Source organism: Cynocephalus volans, chromosome X (genome assembly GCF_027409185.1).
Source record: "Cynocephalus volans isolate mCynVol1 chromosome X, mCynVol1.pri, whole genome shotgun sequence".
In the NCBI taxonomy this organism is placed as follows: domain Eukaryota; kingdom Metazoa; phylum Chordata; class Mammalia; order Dermoptera; family Cynocephalidae; genus Cynocephalus; species Cynocephalus volans.
In genome coordinates, this window is record NC_084478.1 from 54,335,214 (window position 1) to 54,355,703 (window position 20,490).

Here is a 20,490-nt window from a genome sequence, read left to right on the forward strand (position 1 = left end):
CCGGTCGTCCTTATATACCGTGCTCAGCCAGTGAGCGCACCGGTCGTCCTTATATAGGATCCGAACCCACGGCGGGGGCGCTGCTGCGCTCCCAGCGCTGCACTCTCCCGAGTGCGCCACCGGGTTGGCCCCTGTTAAACATTTTTGTGCAGGAAGAATGATGCCTCATGCAGAACCTTCTGGTCATTTGGCTTCATCATTTCAAAATATGAGAAAACCTAAAAAATGGAGCTCTTGGGAAGCCTGCAAATACTTGTGGTGGCAAGGATTTGGGGTCTGAGCCCCAGGGTTCCTGACCAACCCTACAGCTGTATCTCCTGCCACCTCTCACAGTCTATTCCAGGCACAGGCAAGGCCTGCTTCTTGCCAAGGGCATGACTACAGGGCCACTTCCATCTGAGAAGGCCCTGCCTGGAGTCCAAATGCAGAAGCATGATTGATTTTGGGGGACACCCATAAACCTCTCGTAGCCAGGTGTGGACATGCCTGCAAATGTAAGGCGCTACTCCGTACAAAGCAGAAGCCTAATGCCAGGGCGGTCTAAGAGAGGTTCCCCTGACCTGTGACACGTTTTCTAGGATCTCCCGATCCCTCCCTCCTGCCCCGCCCCATCCCGCTCCTCTCCTTGGCTGGGGGTCTGAGCCTGCGCGGGAGTGCGGGAACGGACGGCATTCCCAGCATGCGCAGTCGCTGCCCGGCCTGGCTCCTTCAGCAGGAGCCCCCGCGGGGTGCGCGCTCACGCACGCTCATGGCCTCGCCTGCGCGCGCACGGGGCCTCTCGCGGCACGCGCCCCCGCTCCACTCCGCCCCGCCCTGCCCCGCCTCCTCCTCCCTCCCGCGCGCCCGCCCGCCGCCTGACGCCGCAGCCGCCGCCGGAGCTCTGTAGTATGGCATCGAGGAGAATGGAGACCAAACCTGTGATAACCTGTCTCAAAACCCTCCTCATCATCTACTCCTTCGTCTTCTGGGTGAGTGCACACGCTGGGCCTGTGGCCGGGCCGTGGTCCATCAATCCGTGTGATGATGCTCTGAGAAAGAAAGGGGTGGTAGTGGAGTAGCCAAACCAAAAATTAAATCTTGGCCCCCTCTTTAAGGAGACAGGTTCAGGGTGCTGGGTCGGGGCTGCAGGATGGCAGGGTGCAGGTCGGACTCTGGGCCCCACCCGGAGCAGGCTGCAAGAGGCTGTGCAGTGGCAGTTTGTCGACCTATCCAGCGTTTTTTTCCCGAGATCAGACTCCAACATTTTTTTTTTTTAATGCATTAATTTCTCTTTTAAGCTCTCGGGATAGTCAGTCCCTAGGGAAAGTTGCGGGTTTATTCGTCTGTTTTCCTCTCTGGATACCCCTTGCTACCGTCCCTTACCAGCCCGTTCGTGGCGCCTCTTGGAGCTAACCTGTGGCCGTCTAGAAGCGGGCGCGGGGTCGCGGGTTTTAATCCCAGATTCCCAGTTATTCCCGACCCCACGGGGCTGCAGGAGGAAGGCGCCGGAAGCCCGGTGCCTGCCTGGCTGGGCAGGGGCGACCAGAGTCCCCCAAGCGCACTGATGGGGGGCGGGCGCCGCCACTGCGTGGAGGCGCACGGAGGGAAGAGGGTCTTACATAAGCCAGGGGCGTCTTTGAGCTTTGTCGGTGACCCAGGAGATGGGTCTTACGACCTTTTCCCCACCCCCGTCCATCTTTATTACTCATCTGATCATTCTGTCACTGCGCGAACCCAAACCGCAGCGCCCCGGAGGAGGACCCCCGCCACTTGGTGATAGCAATAGCGCCCCAACTCTACTCCTCATCTAACCGGTGCTGCCACCCGTCGTTGAGGCTCAATGCAAAAGGATGACGTCAGCCCCTCAGCCGGGGCCGTTGGGGGCTGCGTGGTGCACCTCGTGGAGGGATGCGCCCTTCTGCGCGCGCTGGGAGGAGGAGAAGGCAGAGGGAGGCGGAGGAGGGGGCTCCAGGCTTGTGCCTTACCTCATCCTGTTTGGAATTAGTGCAGGGCTGACACTGCAGTGATTCACTTGGAGTGGTGGGTGGTATCTAAGACCTTTTCCAGTTCTTTCTCTTTCCATGTAGACGACCCCCCTTTTCCCCTCGTTTCTCATTCCCACACCAAGTCACAGCCACCCTGCAGGGGAATGAATATCTGTACCCCCCGCCCCCCCAATAATCTGGGTCATTTCAGCTTCCAAGGCAGTCATTTTGAAACCTGAGGCTCTGCAGGAAAAGCCAGTCCAGCCTTTGGTTGTTTTTCTCCTTGTCCCCCCCACCCCTATATTAGCCCTAATTTTGCTTTGAAACTGAAGCACAGTGTTATATGAGATACCCAGACTTGGCTTGATGGTGAACCGGCTGTTTGCAGTGGCCAACGCAGGAGCCAAGATTTATTAAGGATTAAAAAAAAAGAAAAAAAGAAAGAAATCCCTAATGCCCCCTGGGTATTTCCTTGTCACTGACATTGGTGATTCTTCAGGTCAAGGAAACTATGGACTCCTGGGACCAGAGATACCAGGAGCTATGTAATGAGATAGGATAGATTAACTGGTGTATCGCAGAAGGCAAACACAGAAACGGGCTTTATTTGGACTGAAACGACACAGGTTGAAATATCTCAGTGGTGGAATTGTGAACTATGTACAGATCATATCATCTTATGTATGTTTTGCCTGAAAAAGCAATAACACATGCTGATTACTGAAACTTTCCAGTAGCCGTTCCTGGGAACTGGTTTAGCTTTTTATGTATTTCCTTAAACCTCTTTTGTTTGGCCCTTTATTATTTACTTGACTTCCTATTTGTTACTGGAGTAAATCATATGGGAGATTATTTTTAGGTTCCTGAAAAATAAAGTTTGCAGTGCACATGAAGGAATATCGTTCTTTCAACATCACTGCAGGCTGGTAAAAGAAAGGGGCCTTCCAGGCTGAGGCTTTTCATATGAGCTCTTTAACTCTCCTTTCTTACATCCCCACCCCATGGGTGAATTTAATTCCTTAATGCCCCCTAATAAATCTTAAGCAATCACTGTATTTTATATCCTCCAGAAGTTCCTTGATGCCTGCATTTTAATTTTTTTTCGACTTTGAAGATTTTCATAGGCTTAAAATATTTACCTGGAGCATTTTCAATAGTTTAAATAGCGGTCAATAATCATTTCCTACTTCACAACCAAAAGAATGAGATCTCTCCAGATGTGAGGGTATTTTAAACAAGACATGCATGGTTCAAATGCTTTGTTTTCCATTGTACCTTAAATGCCGTTTGTTTTTTTTAAAGCAGCTTTATCAAGACATAATTCACATGCCATAAAAGTCACCCATTTGAAGTATAAAATTCAATGGGTTTTAGTATATCATAGATAGTCTAACTTTAGTATATTCATAGATATATGCAATCATCAGCCCAGGAAATTTTAGGACATTTCATCACTTCAGAAAAAACCCCTGTCCCTTTAGCTGTGATCCCATTCCTCGCCCCCGAATTTCTCACCCTCCCCCTGCCGGCCCTAAGCAACCACTAATCTACTTTCTATTGCTATAGATTTCCCTATTCTGGACATTTCATATGAATGGAATCATGTAATAATTGTCTTTTTGTGACTGGTTTCTTTCACTCATGTGTTTTCAAAGTTCATCCATGTTTTAGCATGTATCAATACTTCATTCCTTTTTATGATCAAATAATATTCCATTTTATGACTATACCACATTTTGTTTATCCTTTTGTCTATTGGTGGACATTTGAGTCGATCATGCCTTTTGGCTATTATGATCAATGGTGCTATAAACATTCATATATGTTTTTTTGTGAACATATGTTTTCATTTCTTTTGGGTATGTACCTAGGAGTGGAATTGCTGGTATCTTTATATTTAATTGAATAAGTGCCAGACTATTTTCCAAAGTGACTGCTCCATTTTATATTCCCTCCAACAGTGAGGGTTCCAGTTTCTCCACATCCTTGCCAAGATTTGTTATTATCTGACTTTTTGATTATAGCTATTTAGGAGTGTGAAGTGGTATCTCATTGTGGTACTGATTTGAATTTCCCTGATGGGTAGCAATATTGAGGATCTTTTTATGTGCTTATTGGTCATTTTTATGAGGGTTCTTCAAAAAGTTTGTGGAAAAATGGGATTAAAAAATAATATGAATCTTTCCGTGAACTTTTTGAAGACACTTGTATATCTTTCTTGAAGAAATGTCTATTCGTATCCTTTGACCATTTTTTATTTGGGTTATTTTTTTATTATTATTAAGTTGTAAGAGTCCTTTGTATGTTCTGGATACAAGTCTTTTATTAGATATATGATTTGCTACTATTTTCTCCTATTTTGTGGTTTGTCTTTTCACTTTTTTGATGATGTGCTTTGAAGTGCAAAAGTTTTTTATTTTGATGAAGTCCAATTTACCTATTATTTCTTTTGTTGCTCATGCTTTTGGTGCCATGTCTAAGAATTGTTTGCCACGTCCAAGGTCACAAAGACTTATCTGTTAAATAAATGCTGTTTATAAGAGTGATTTTTCAATTCAGTAAATGTAGTTGATGCATTAATCTTTCTTCACCTAGAACTATGTCTAGCACGTAGTAAATATTCAAATATTTGTCAAAACTTCTGAAATTATGCTAGGTAATTAACAAAAAAGATGACCTTGGTGTTCTTTTAGGTAGAAGATGAAGAAAAGATTGTAAGAATTGTTAACTTTGTGTTCTTTGTGAGTTGTTTTAATAGGACAACTTCTCTCCCCTTACCTCAGTTTGGATTTAGCACTGGAGGACATTTGACTTTAAAATGGTGGTAGACCAGTATCATCAAGGTTGATGTACTTGAGTATATACTAAACCAGAAGTCTACAGTTATAAAAGAAAAATCATTGTTTTATCTGGCCTGATCTTCTGTCTACAATCACTCTCTCTGTCTCTGAGATGTTTCACTAAAGTGGTGGTTCACAATAGGGGACAATTTTGCCCTCCCCTCATATTTGGCAATGTCTGAAAACATTTTTGGTCAAAGCTGGCGGGAGGAGGTTGCTACTGGTTTCTAGTGGGTAGAGGCCACCAATGCTACTAAACATCCTACAATGCACAGGACAACCCCTCACAACAAAAAATCATCTGGATCAAAATATCAACAGTGCCAGCAACCTATGCACTATTGGACTTATGTAATAGTAAGACCTATGAAGAAAATTGCAGCTGTATGCAAAACTCACTATATTTAGTGGTGTTTGGAACCACCATACCAGAGCATGTTCAACATAATCATATGTAAGAAGAAAAACATTCTCTATGGTGTACCATAATTCTTTATTTGATGATAAAAGGTAGGTAACTCTTTATATAATTGTGTTCAAATGGACAGGATAATTTGTCTTCCTGTTAAATAACACCACCTGAATGCTAGGTAAATGTATCCTTTACTTTCCTTGATAGCAAAGGAGGGAACAACACACCTAGATTCTGTGCTTTAATGACTGGCAAACAGTGCCTGGCACACAGTAGGCTTACTCAGTAAATGTTTACTTAATGAGTGAATGAATAAATAAATGAAATTTTACTGACTGCTCTTATTGGCTCAGTTATTTATTTCAACTCACCTTAATGGGGAGGCTTTTGAAAACAATGTTCTTTCTAGTCTACCTGTGGTGATTTAAATGTGCTCCTGCCATTAGTGTGTGGAAAGATAGAAAAGAGGACTTTACAAGGTCTTCCTTATCCTTATGATAGTTCAATCATTATATATTTTTAAATCATCTTGTTTGCCAGATATTTTAGTTATCTAAATTTTTAATTGGAATTTAATTTGTTAAGCTTGAATTAAAAAGGTATCTATCTTGCCCCCTATACTAAAACAAAATATCCCTCTTTCACGACAAACAATATTTTCAAGAACAAGCAGGAAAACTTTATAAATATGTTGCTCACCAGGTAAATTTTGTTTTGATTTATAAGTTTTTAATGTGTTTTAAATAATCATCTGTGTTTTAAGCTAAGATTTAAATCCACTGCATCTAAAACTGCTCAATAATATTGTGAAGAGAAATATCCCTTGCTTCATTTCAGTGTATATTGGATTTGATTTCTTCTTTGATTATACAAGGAGGTAATTATCAACAGTGTAATCAAATTCTCTTATGGTGAAGTTTTCAGTGTTTTTTGTTTGTTTTATTTTGTTTTTGTTTTTGTTTTTTTTTTAAATTTGGGAAGCATCACTAATCTTTTTTGGGGGAAATTTAGAAAAAATGATTTTTTTTCTTTTTGTCATCCAGAAAGTTTAGGTACTTGGGTGTTAAATAGAGGGGGAAAAATCTTAAAGAGTTGTCCCTAACATTTTGCAGAGTGTTTGAATTTGGGCACATAGTTTAGTTTATAGTTATTCTTTTGCATGTCAGAGTAATTCAGCAGACAGTCATTGAATGTCTATTATATGCCACATATTACGTATTCACTCAATAGAATGTTTACCGATGTTTAGTAGCTGCTGCTTTTGGCATTTTACCTGCATTTGTAAGTCATGTACTTATTTTATTACTTTTCAACTTTTCCGTTTTAGGTGTTATATATTATGTTACCACTATGGAAGGTGAAAATTTAGCTCTCCTGCCCCTGTCTCCTTCTTCCATACTCACATCATCACTATATTGGAGTAAATATATCATTTGTCATTTTATTATTGTCATATATCATTTTTTTAGAGCAGTAGTCAGTGATTTCATTAATGTGACCAGGTAGACCTGTTCACAGCTGAACCATGTAATGTGTATATTATGGTTCCTTGAATAGCCTTTTGTTTTCCCTGCAGTTAATTGCCTTGTTTTATCTGTTGTTTCTTAGTTTTCCATGTTCACTGCTAATTTATTCCCACGCTCTTCCTGAGAATTATGTTTCTTCACTCAGTATGTTCAAGAACTTCGTGTATCCTATCAGTTTCCTCTTCTCAGAGACATTTCTCTCAGAGCCTTCTGACTAGTGTTTGCTGGGCCTTTGAAACAATGGACATCATTATAATCCTTTTTCACCTTCATCCTGGTGAATCCTATCTCCTTTTATGTTAGATCTTCCATTTCCTAGATGTCTCATATTTCTTTTGGTTTGTTTCTTCATTTTGGTAGAGCAAATCTTCGAGTAACGTTATGGAAAAGGGTACATAGGAGGTTGATTTTTTGAGGCCTTGCAGGTGTAAGAATCTTATCTTACTCTTAAACTTAATTTCATAGTGTGGCTGAGCATAGAATTTTAGTTTGGAAATCATTTACTCTTAGAATTTTGCTGTCTTCTCCCCACCTCCATAAGTCCTCTTACTCTGATTGTTAGTATTGAGAAATCATGTGTTAATCTGATTTTTCTTGAATCTTGCTTTTTTTTCTCTGCAAGTTTTTGGGACCTTATGCTTGTTCTCAGTGCTCTGAAATTTCACAGTAATATGTTTTGGTGTGTGTTTGTTTTTATCTCTTTCCTGTTTACCCTTTCAGTCCGGAAACTCAGGTCTTTGAGTTTAGGGAAATTTTCTTGAATTGTTTTTTGATTTCTTTACCTTTAATTTCTATGTTCTATTTGGATGTTTGACCTGTTAGACTGATCTTCTAATTTTTTCTTTTAGTTTATGCACTTTATCTCTTTGCTCTATTCTCCTACTTTATCTTGTCACTAATTGCATTTTTTATTTGTCTCTTGTGTTTATTTCCAGGAGCTCCTGTTTGAGATTTGAATGTTCTTTTTTCTAGCATTCTGCTCTTGTTTCATGGGTGTAATGTTTTCTTCAAAATCCCTCTGACAGGTTGGTTAATGCACACAAAATTATAGCTAGATAGGAAAAATAAGCTCTAGTGGTGTACAGTAATGCTAGGCATCTATAGTTAACAATAATTCATTGTATGTTCTCAAATGGCTAGAAGAGAGGAGGTTAAATGTTCTCATCACAAAGAAATGATAAATGTTTGCAATGAAGAATTTGCTAACTACCCAGATTTGATCACTACACACTGTATACATGTATTGAAATATAGCTCTGTGCCCCATAAATATGTACAATCAATACATTTCAATTAAAAAATAAACTAAAAAAGTAATAAAATTCCTCTGGCAATATTAATGATTTTTTAAAAGAAAAGTTTTCTTCTTTCTGCATAGTTTCCTCCAACTACTCTGTTTTATGGCATATTACAGGTTTACCTAAAATTTCTGGTCATGTTTTGCTCTCTATTATGTACATATTTAAAAGGGGGCACTAAAAGACTAATTGGAACCTCTTAACATGAAGAGGAAATTTGTCAATTGTAAGTTGGATGCTTTGGCTGGGCAGTTGAGTTTTGGAACCAAGGTCAATATCTTTAGGTCTTTTCTCATGGTAGGATCAGATTTCCTACAAAAGAATTTTCCAATTTCTCTCTGAATGAGGAGGATAGGGATATAGGAGTCTCCACATTCAGTATATAAACCCTTGCTTGAGCTTCTGTTTTCAATGTAGAGTTCATGTCCACTGTGCTTGTATTCTCTAGTTTGGAGATCCTCTGTTTCACCCATCAAACAATAAATATCTGAACCTATGGTAGAATCGGGGGAGACCAGAGACAGGAAGTTGGAGGGGATCTAATTACTTTTCAAAAAGCTTTTACTGGATACTACTTATTTTAGCCCTCTTTCATCCCTAGTTTCAGGGATGTGCATATAGCTGCTAACTACTGAGCCTTTTGGGGGTGCTTGGATGTGAATACTTTATGCTGGGTGTTTCTCACAGCTGCAATGAGATTTGGCTTTTTCTCAAATTCCAGGATATCTTTGCAGTTGTCTCCTGTTCCATTCTCTTTCTTATTGTGGGTTAAAAAATCCTCTTAGTGTCATTTCAGTGGAGTTTTGGGAGACAGCCAAGGTAAATGGATGTGTTCAATCCATCATCTTTAACGGGAAGCCCTTTATATCTGTATCTCTACATTACATGGTACTAATTAAATACGTAGTTGATTGTGAGTGATTGAACAGAGCATCTAAAACAGCAGTACTATAGTTGTTCTAGTCTAATAAACATTGGTATCTCCTTTTCAATTTTTAAAAAGCTTTTGGATGTCAAGGGAAGTGTTCTAGATTGGTTCAAGCTTACTAAGGGATATCCTCTTTAAGGTCGTCTGGTCATCAGGGACTAGACAAATGGGAAGGAAGCTATAAAGGTTACTGCTGCTTTTTCTACCCTTCTTATCTCTTCCCACTGGGTGAAAGTCCATGTATTTTCTGACCTAATTCAGACCTTGCTGGATCAATTTAAAGTGGAAGCAGCAGAATTAATAGTATGGACTATGTATGGGGTGGGGGGAGCTTGATGTCAAACTGATTATTGTTCTGCTGTTTTTCTGTTACCACATTGATAACCCTTCAGGTTTATTATAGGACTTGTACATTATAATCTGTAGTTTTTTCTTATTTAATCAACTTTACTTCCCATATGCAGTATACAGTTAGGATATATGCACTACCTTTTATGGCATTTGGGGAATATTAGGTCTTCTCTACTTCATAGATGCTTAGAAACTAACGGAATTTTTGTCTCAATAGCATTAAATACTAATTTAATCACATTAAATTAGTCCTCCATTTTAATCACAGCCAGAGTTCTTAATTTGACCCTACCATGAGCTAGATTACTTATGATTCATTGATTGTTCAGCATTATATACTGTTTCAGGTAAGTACCTCAGGAAGTGCTGAGAATTAAAAGTCATCTGTGACTGTGTTTCTTTGTTTAAACATGCTAAACCCTTGACATAGATGACTAATGCACTGCTAAACCAATTTGAAACACACTTAAAAAATATATTATGTGTTTTTCTCTTTTGGTCTCATTACAGCAGCTTCCAATTTATGTCATAGCAAGCAGATCGTTGGATTGCTGTTCTTAAATTTCTTCTTTTGGCTGTTATTCTCCTTTCCATGACAGAATGTTTTTCATTCTTGGCTGAACATTTTTGTTCTCTTTTATATAGAGCCCCAATAATCAAGAAAAGGAGGTAGGGGGAAAAGATAGGAGAGGGGTTTCTTTTGTTTGGTTTTGTTTTCCCTTCTGGTTATTTGGTCAGTTGAACATGTAAGCATTTTAAACAATTTGGTGATAGAATTAAGAATCACAGGTCTACTGTGATCACAATTCTTTAGTGCTTTCTGGAAGGTATTGTGGACTTTTTCCATCAACATCTATTTTAGGAGAAGTTGCAGTTGTGTTATACTAGAGGATGATGGGGTGGGTCCAGTGCAGGTACTAGTTGAGCATTCTAGACGGTGCTTCTCAACCCTGTTTGCCCATCAGAATTTTCTAAGCAGCCCTAAAAAAAAAGATGCTTAGATCCTATCCTAAGAGATACTGATTCAATTGGTCTGGGTAGGATGCCAAGCACTGATATTTTCATAGTAAGCTTGCAGGTGATTCAGCTGTGCAATTAGGATTGAAAATCATTGACCCAGCAATAATTCAGTAGGTAATAGCAGGCTTGGTTCATCTTGAGTCTCTTGGATCTGGAATTAGCTAGGGAGTATCTACTATTGGCCTATTGATTTGGTTTTCCATGCCCAAGAGTCTGAGTCCGGGTCTCCAGTGTCTCTCAGTAGACCAAAATGGCCTTGCCACTTTTAGGAGATCAGCTAGTTGTTCTTGATTAAAGGAATGCTTATCAGAATCACTAAGGGCATTTTTAAAACATAGATGCTCAGTTCTATCTCATGGAGTTTCAAATTTAATTGAAGTGGAGAGGGACCTGGGTGGGTGCATTTTTAAAAAAGCATGCCAAGGTGATTCTGATCCCTGGGATGTGGCTCTATGGTCTGTGATGCAGTTTAGTATAAATAAATTCTTACCTCATGAATGCTTTTCTCTGATGTGATCTCTGTACAGTAAAGCTGGTTTGAGGAGAGTGTTCCACAAAGCAATGTGTAGCTAATGTCATATTTTTCTCACCCACTGAACTGGTCTCTGGCAAGGGTCTCCAGGTGAACTCTTGGAGTTTGAAGTAGTTTCCATTCCTTAGGGGGAATCTGTTTTTGTTCACAGTTGCTCTGAGAAGTTAGGGAGAGCCTGGGTTTGCACTCTGCCAAAAGATAAGACCATCATCTAGTATGTGAAACAGAAAGCTTAGTTCATTACTTACCAAAGTAAGAGAGCTGTGATAGTCAAGCACAGTCTCTGAGTGAAATAGGTTGCTGTGTTTTTTGGGAAGCTTGATGGTGTTTGGGGGTTGTTTTGGTTACAAAAGCAAGAGTGATTGACCTTGGTCTGTGTGACTATTTGTGTGAGACGGTCGTTGATTGACTCTGAGAGGCATGTTCATTACAGTGTGTCTGCTGCTAATTGGTTGACCTTGAATTCTATGAGGCTGTCATTGGTTTCCAGAAGTGTGTTCCCTGAAGCAAGTTGAGTTGCCATTGATGATTAGACTGAGGTGAATTGCCATTGATCAAATAGATTTAAAAGTAGGTGCTGGTGGTTACTAGTTACCATGGCTGTTAAATGATCAACGGTGTGCCCCTTAGAAGGGTAGACACTTTTATTCTTGCTTTAGACTGCCAATTCTTACATCTTGTTGAAATGAGTTTGCTTCTGCACCTCAATTCCCATTTTCCAAACATCATGATGATGTGTAGAACTCCTGGGTCAATTCATTGTTCAAATCATTCCACAAACACTAATTGAAAGTTTATGATGTACAGAGATTGGACTAGGACTTCCCACAGGCAGTCCTCTTTGGGTTGAAAAGGAACCAATGCTTGATAATATGGCTGGGTGGAAAATGTTTCTAAATATCCACCATCTCTACTTGGATTCAGGTTCTACTTGTATTTCTGATGAAGCTTTTGAGGACTTCTCACTCCTCCCAATTTCTGTTTCATATTATAAACTGTATTGCTCACTTCAGATATATATATAGATATAGCTATAGATATATGTATGTGTATATATGTATGTATGTATTGACTATTGCCTTCTATTGCAGGGGGTTTGAAATTAGACCTATGTGAAGTCTTGGCTTGGACATTTGCTGTGTGACCTTAGGCAAGGCACATAGTCTCTCTGAGCTTCAGTTTCCTCTTCAGAATTGAGGAGATCTGTGCTTAACACCTCAGTCAAGTTTGAGGGTCAAATGACATTCAAGTGCTTTGTAAACTAAAATATGATACATATATGTTTTGGAAACATTATTCTTTAGAGTGTAGGGTGTTGCTTTTTCTTAGTTTCTTGCACATGGGAGGTATTATATCAATATTGAACTGTATCAAAATTGACCAGAACACTCTCCATCCTGTAAATGAAGGATGATTCACTTTTTGGGTTTTATAGTTTGCTACCAAAGAGATCTGGGACTCAAGAGGGGTTTGAATAGGAGCCAACAATATAATAAGTTTGGGTCACTGAGTTCATTCCTGTTATTGGGATAAGGGTATTCCTACTAAGATGAATAAATATAAAGCTGATGCTTAAAATAAAATGAGAAATTGATGAGTTCCATTATTCTTTTTCAAATAAACTTTTAATTCTAGAACAGTTTTAAATTTACAGAAAAATTGTGGAGATAGTACATAGAGTTCCTATATATCATATAACCAGTTTCCTCTACTATTAACATCTTACATTAAATACAGTATATTTGTTATGGTTAACCAATATTGATACATTTTTATTAACAAAATTCCATACTTCATTCATATTTCCTTAATTTTTACCTAATGTCCTTTTTCTGTTTCAGGATTCCTTTCAGGCTACCACATTACATTTAGCAGTCATGTCTCCTTAGGCTCCTCTTGGCTGTGACAGTTTCCCAGATGTTTTTTGTTTTTGGTTACTTTAACAGTTTTGGGAAATACTTGTGATATATCTTGTAGAATGTCCCTCAATTGGGATTCGTGTGATGTTTTTCTCATGATTAGACTGGGGTTATGTGTTTTGGGGAGGAAGACCACAAAGTTAAGAGCTATTTCCATCACATCATATCAAAGGTAAATACTAGCAACATGACTTATTACTGTTGCATTGATCTCAATCATCCGGTTGAGATATTTGTCAGGTTTCTTTACTATAAAGTTACTGTTACCTCCCTTCCCTGCTACATTTTTTCGAAGAAAGTCACCGTGCATAGCCCACACTTAAGGAGCAGAGTTATCCTCTACCTCTTTGAAAGTGAAGTATCTACTGTTATTTTTATTAGCAGAGATGATTTCCATTCAATCAGTGTTAAAACCAACAGTAAGTATTTGTTCAAAGAAACAGCAAAATACTAAAGTAATTTGAGTCAATCAGAAAATAGACAGGGATTCTTGCTTACTGTTATTATTTATGGTTTGGTTTATCTGGCAAATGCATTAAGACAAAAAATTTAACATTGAAAAAAAAGGAGATAAAACTATGTTTTACAGATGCAGTTGTTGTATACTAAAAAACCCAAGAGATTCTAGTAAAAAACTACTAAGAGAATTTGATAAGGTGACTGGATATAAAATAAATGTACAAAAATTAATTACTATTTGATATTTCAGAGTAAGCCTAAAAGAAGGAAAGGGAGGAAAATATGTCATTTGCAGCAGAAATAAAAGTTATAACTACTTCAGAATAAAGTTAACAAAACTAAAATCTTATTGAGGATCATAAAATAAGATCTGTTGTGGTCTTTTCTTTCTTTCCTTCCTTCCTTTTTCACAACAGTATGTTGAACTTTCAGAAGGAGAGAACAAACCTAAGTATACTAGAGATGAGGGGAGAGGGAGGGGATTTGGGAAGTGATAGGTTGGGCAAAGGGCATAAAGAAATATCACTATGTTTAAGAATGAATATGCTTATAATAAATATATAAATGCATAAAATAAAATAGAAAAAAAATCTGAATAGATTAAAGGACACCTGTTGGGAGATTTAATATTATAAAAATATTAGTTTTCTAAAAGTGTGTTTAATACATTTACAAATACAAAGGTACTTCAAAAAGTTTGTGGAAAAATAGAATCAAAAGATAATATGAATATCTCCATGAACTTTTTGAAGTACCCCTCTAGAATTACAACAGGATTTTTGGGGGGATAGGGAGTGGTACTTGATAAAAATTATATTGTTTTATAGAAGAATAAATACCTGAGAAGTCAGGAGAAATTTGGAAGGAAAAAGGAAGTACTCATTATCAGAATATACTATTGTGGCAGACAGACTTATAAGATGGCCTCCACAATTGCCACTACTCTGTATTCATGCCCGTGTGTAATTTCCTATGTTTGGATGTGGGTGGGACCTGTGACTTGCTTCTAACTAATAGAATACAGCAAAGGTGATCAAATATATGTGAATACATGTGAATGATTATATTACATAAGATTGTAAAATCTATCTTGCTGAGAGACTCTGCCCCTTCCTGGCTTTGACGTATCAAGCTTCCATGTCGTGGGCTGCCTTACCTATGCCACATGGCAAGGAACTCAGGGCCATCTCTGGCTGACAGCAAGCAAGTAACGGAGGCCCTCAGTTTGGCAACTTGCAAACAACTGAATGTTGCCAACAATCAACTGATCTTTGAGGCAGATTCTTGCTCATTTGGGTCTTAGATGAGACCACAGCCCAACTAACATTAACTGAAGCTTTGTGAGATCCTGAAACAGAAGACTCAGCTAAGCTGTGCCTGGACTCCTGACCCCACAGAAACTGTGAGTTAATAAATGTGTTTTGTTTTAAACGTTTACAATACATAATTAATACAACTATAAAGTCCCTAATCAATTCAATATGATGTTTAGAAGTAGACAAATAGATCAGTGGAACAATAAATAATACAGAAATAAAATTTGTGTATATGATTTAATAAATGAAAAGGGGCATTTATTTCATTGAGAGAAAGCAAGGTTTAAATGATGCTGGTACTGTGTGATATCTATATGGGATAAAATAAGATTGGGGCCCTTACTTAAATTATATGAAAAATTTCAGTTGGTTTAAATACTCAAATATAAAAATAAGACCAAATCCTATAAGAAAATATAGAGACCATGTGTACACTCGTAGGAGTTAAAGAGATTGTGTTAACTAAGCTGGAGACTCAGAGGCACTTAAATAAAAACCCAACGTATTTGGTTATAAAATTTTAAAAAATTACATGGCAACAGGTACAATAAAGTTAATTAAACAGTTATGGTGAGATAAGGATCTTGTGCCAGACTGTTAATTAATATACTGCTTCCTTCATTCAGAACATCTTGTTACAAAATGTCTGTTTACTTTCTGATGAAAGCACCTTCTCAATGCAGACTGATAACACAGTTTGTTGACGAGCACTGGTCTACTAACCACACTTTGGGAATTACTGCTGTAGGGAATTATTCAGCAAACCTTCTCTGTGAAGGGCCAAATAGTAAATATTTTAGGCTTAATAGACCATGTGGTTTCTGTTTCAGCTACTCAACTCTGCTGTTGTAGTTTGAGATCAGCATAGACAATATGTAAATGAATGAACAAGGCTATATTCCAATAAAACTTTATTTACAAAAACAGGTGGCCAGCCAGATTTGACCCATGGTCTGTAATTTACTGACTCCTGCTCTAGGGGATAAAAATATAAGGAAGGTCTAATCCTTACCCTCAAGAATTAAAGTTTAAAGTTTAATATGGGCCTGTAGGATTGAGAATGAAGCAAGCTGCACATTTTTTTTTTTTAGCTTGAAAGAGCTAGTCATGGGCCGACCCCATGGCTCACTCGGGAGAGTGTGGCGCTGGGAGCGCAGCAGCGCTCCCGCCGCGGGTTCAGATCCTATATAGGGATGGCCAGTTCGCTCACTGGCTGAGCGCAGTCACAAAAAAAAGGACAAAAAAAAAAAAAAAAAAAAAAGAAAGAGCTAGTCATGCACTGTCAATAAGATAACCTCTTGAACACTTCAAATGTGGATAGTCCAAACTGGGATGTACAGTAAGTGTAAAATACATATCAGATTTTGAAGATGTAGTATGTAAAATATCTCATTTTTATATTGATTACATGTTGAAATGGTAATATTTTGGATATTTTTGTTGAAATAAAACATATTAGTAAGATTAATCTTACCTGTTTCTTTTTACTTTGAATGTGGCTACTAGAAAATTTAAGGTTAGATATATGGCTTGCCAATATATCTCTCTTGGACAGTACTGAGCTAGAAGTACTTTAAGTTTAGATTAAGTGTTATGGGACTGAGAGAGAGCTCATCTTCCTGGGGGATTTGGAAAGGTCATGTGGACAGAGTCGACTTGGAGAATGACAGGATTTTGACAAGTGGTTCTCTGGGAGGATAATGAGGGCTATCAAACCGAAGGATTGGCACAGGAAGAGGCTTGGAGAAAGCAGAACGATTTCTGTATTGGAGACAGGAGTGAGTTTAGCTCTAATAAAGGGTGAGGCATGCAGTGAGCCTAGGTAAGTAGGCATGGGCCTTATTGTGGATTGATTACATGGGTTAGAGCTTTGGGCCTGTTTTGGCCAACTGAGAGGGACTAGCCCATATTTTTGAGCAGGGAGTGGTAACTTTGGAAGCTATGCTTTACAGTTCTAATTTGGGAGCAGTAAGTTGGTTGGGTTGGAATAAGATGACAAGAAGTGGTGAAACCAGGTTAACTAGGTAAGAATGACGGTCTAATAAAGAGTCACAATGGGAATAAAGAATGGAGGACAGTGGACAGCTACTTTATGATGTGGTAAGGATATTTGTAAGAGAGAACCCCAGTGTTCTGTACTTAAAGAACCTGGATAATCATGATGCCCTCATGGAAATGTGGACCTTGAAAGGAGGTGGTTTGAGACTAATATGCTGTATTCCATTTTGGGTGTGTTTAGTTTGAGACACCAATAGATTTAAAAGATAGGCCAGTTCTCAGAAACTGTGTTGTTTTTGCTGGTAGAGGTGGGTGGCCCTGGGCAATTCTTTACTTTGGACCATCTCTATACTTCCTGACCCTTCCTGCCATCCACCATGGTCATGCTTGTGTGACTTGGGGAGCAGATCTGACCCTAGGATGTTTGTTTATTGGCTGGTCAGTGGAACTTGAGATGATCAGGATTGTAAGACCTGAATGAAACAGTTATTTTTTAGGCATTTGAACTTGAGATACAAAAGACATGATTGTCAGAGGAGAAAGAAACCCACGGGAAAGTAGCAGAGACATGTGAGTGGTGGGGAGCTGGAGTGGCACCAGTGAAGTCCTGGTCACTGGAGTGTGTAGGTTCCCGGACAGCTCTACAGCAGCCCATTCTTTGCTCTTCTGACCTAGAAGAGTGGCTTTTCCGGTTTCTGGTGGCTAAGTGGGTGTGATTCCTAGCCTCCTGGTTTCCTGCTCTTTTAAACCTCTTTGGCTAACAAAGGAGGGTGATTAGGTGGATGTTTGAAGTGGTTAAAAAGGTGGGATTGGAATTAAAAGAGGAGGTTGGGGTGGAGATGCAAAGTTGTGAAAAGCGCATATATATGTTCATTTAAGAGGCATGAGACAGTAAGTGGTATTCTTTTCAAATGCACAGTAAGCCCAGAGTTCTAAATGCAGTTAATGGTAAATTGCTTGCTGATAATAGGTGTAATAGGTGTAGCAAAGCATCCAGACAGCAGTGCTAATGGAAGCCTGTGTTTCCGGTAAGTCTTGTCTAAGGGATAAAGGTTCTCCTACAGGGTAGGAACAAGTTATTTGAGCAAGTTACTTATTAATCTCCTTAACAGCAGCTGCTCTATTTTGGAAGTGAGGCTGGCAGTTGTTTTAGTTTATATCCTTCAGAGATGTTATGAGGACAAATAAGCAAGTGCTTTGTATATTGAATTTTTCAAAAGATAGGCCTGCTATACAGAGGTAGCTAGCCTGACAGTTTTTATAAATGTCTTAGAACAGGCAGCTCTTGGAGTGGTGCCTCAGTGAGCACGTTGGGGGGCTTTATCTTTCCTTTATTTTTTTAGTCTAGATGACAAATGGAGGAGAAATACACTTCTCCACATTGTTGGAAAATTCAGATCAAAGTCTTTTAAACTGAGGTGTCAGAAGTGAACCCTGTGTATATAGCATTGCCAATTATTTTGAGATAAAAAATGCAGGAAAAGAGAGGCGCATAAATGAGTATTCTACTAAAAAAGCTGTTCAAATGAGCTGTCTGAAAAACAATATGTATGTATAGCATGCCATTTTTGAAAAAAAAAAAAATGCATATAACAAATCCTGGAGGGGGGCCCACATCAAAACGTTAACACTTATGATGGGTGGTAAAATAATTTATGGATTATTTTTTTCTGTGTCTTCTTTATTTTCCAAGGGTTTTCTCTCTTCTTATGTATAGCATGAATTACATTTGTAATGAAGAAAACAATACATGCTTTTTTAAAAAACAAAATTATGCAGGATCTTTTGTAGGAGTATAATTTTCTTTAATTTCTCAGAGATGGCATGCCTTTTTTTTTTTTAACCACATCATCTCATTTATAATGCAGCAGTTTGTTTGCACAGTCCGTTTTAGCAAAACCACATTTAACTTGATTTTTAAGCCTGTCTCCTCAAAACAAAGGAAAATGCCTGTTCTATTGGGCATTTAAAAAAGTTTTTGCGATATATTTCAAATATAATATGTATTATAATAAAATAATTACCTTTGTATCTACTAACCGGCTTTATCAGATCTCGGCATTATGCCTTATTCGCCAAGTATTTAGTTTTCAAAGATATATGAAAAATATACAGTTGATGTTCCTACATCTTCTCTCTGTCATAAATTCAAAGTTTATCAGTTTAGCCTGTTTTTATACATTTACTTATATTTACATATCAATAACTATTATAAAGTATTATTTTCTTATTTTTTAACTTTATATAAATGAATCATACCCTGCGTATTGTTTTGAAACTTGCATTTTTGCTCATCGTTGCTTGAAATGTTTCTATGTTGATAGACATGGCTCTAGTTTAGGAGTTGGTCAACTATAGCTTGTGGGCCAAATCTAGCCAGCCATCTCTTTTTGTAAATAAACTTTATGTGTTGTCATGGCTGCTTTCACACCAAAACAGCAGAGTTGAGTAGTTACAACAGAGACTGTATGACCCAGAAAACCTGAAATATTTTACTATCTGGCCCTTTACAGAAGAAGTTTGCCAACCTCTGATCTAATTCATCCTTTGTATGGATATACCATTATTTACTCCTTTTTTGCCCATGGATGTTTAAGTTATTTTCTGCTTGTTATAGGAAGTGATGCTTCGGTGAACATTGATATATATCCTTACCACATGAGTGAGAGGGTCTCCAGTCTAGCATATTGAATATTAAACAATTTAGCTTTTATATATTTTGGTACTGCGTTCTGTACTTAGCAAAAAATAAGTAAATAAATAAATAATAATAATAATCCAAGGCAGACCCTGCTAGTTGCTAGGTGTTTTATTTAGTCGTTTTGGATAGAGAAGATATTTTTATTCTTTATTTGGATTTTTTTTCTCAAAGTGGAATATTATTGCTTGAAGAGAGAAAAGGGCTGTGTGGTCCATATGGAACAAAGTGAGAGTTATGAATGGTTCTGTCAATAACAAGGGAGTACCAACTGTATGCAGTTAACTGTATTAGGTTATGGCGATGTTGTTATTACTATTAATAGCTGCTTCTATGATTATTGAGCATTTAATAAAGGTCAAGGATAGGATTGATCATTTCATGTGCATCATCTTGTTTAATTTTCATAACCACCTGTTGAAGTAGTAATCACTACTCATTCTGAGAGGAGGCAGCTGAGATCTGGAGTGTGGCTCAGGGGTTGTGTTTAAATTGAGGTTTCAATTTAGACCTCTGCAGCCCCAGTGGGCCCAGGGGTCAATATCTAGGAGCACAGTTCTCTGTGGCAAACCTTTGGAGATGGGTTACAGGGTTTCTCTTTTAGAATCCCTGCTATATCCCGAGTCACAAATTCTCATCAGCTGCAGCCTTGGCTCCTGAATGAGCTGGCCAAGGCTTCACGTACAAGGGAGAGGTTTTGGTTTTCCAGAAAGGCCAAAGTTTACAACTGTAGTGGGAGTAATTATCTCACGTGGTTCCTTTGTAGAAAACTGAGGCCAAGGTCATCTTGTCATGTTTTTTTCTGTCCTCACAGCTCACAACTTTAGTTTCCCAAGTGAGTTATCATGCTTTACAGATGGTGGATGCTGAAGATGGTCCAAGGTAACCTAATGTCAGGCCCACTGCTCTTGTGAGCAACTGGGCAACTGCTCATTCACTTCCAAAGGTTCGAATCTATAGACATCTTTTCTCCTCTTTAGTTTATGGCTGGTGTGGGTAAGACATAAGAAATCTTAAAAACTTTCATAAGGATAGACAGTCTTTCCATTCTGTCATTTAAAACAAAATTATCTTGTGCTTAATAGACTCCAAATTGCTGGCCCAAACTGCATAGGTATTATTTCTTCTACTTCTGTGAAATATGGTAGGACGTGAACTTGTCTGCTATAGCTATAAACCCCCAGCCACTTTGAACAAGGCAGAAGCCAAGGCATTAGAAGCTGCTGCTG

General features: G+C 38.6%; 1 protein-coding gene across 1 annotated transcript in view; it reads left to right on the forward strand.

Moving 5' to 3' along the window:
• Nucleotides 1-737: 737 nt before the first annotated feature.
• TSPAN7 (tetraspanin 7) overlaps nt 738-20,490 on the forward strand; it is a 123,889-nt gene continuing 104,136 nt past the window's right edge. The window contains exon 1 of the mRNA XM_063083540.1: nt 738-968. Within this exon, the coding sequence (XP_062939610.1) occupies nt 888-968 (81 nt within the window). The 5' untranslated portion in view covers nt 738-887. The remainder of the gene's footprint in view (nt 969-20,490) is intronic.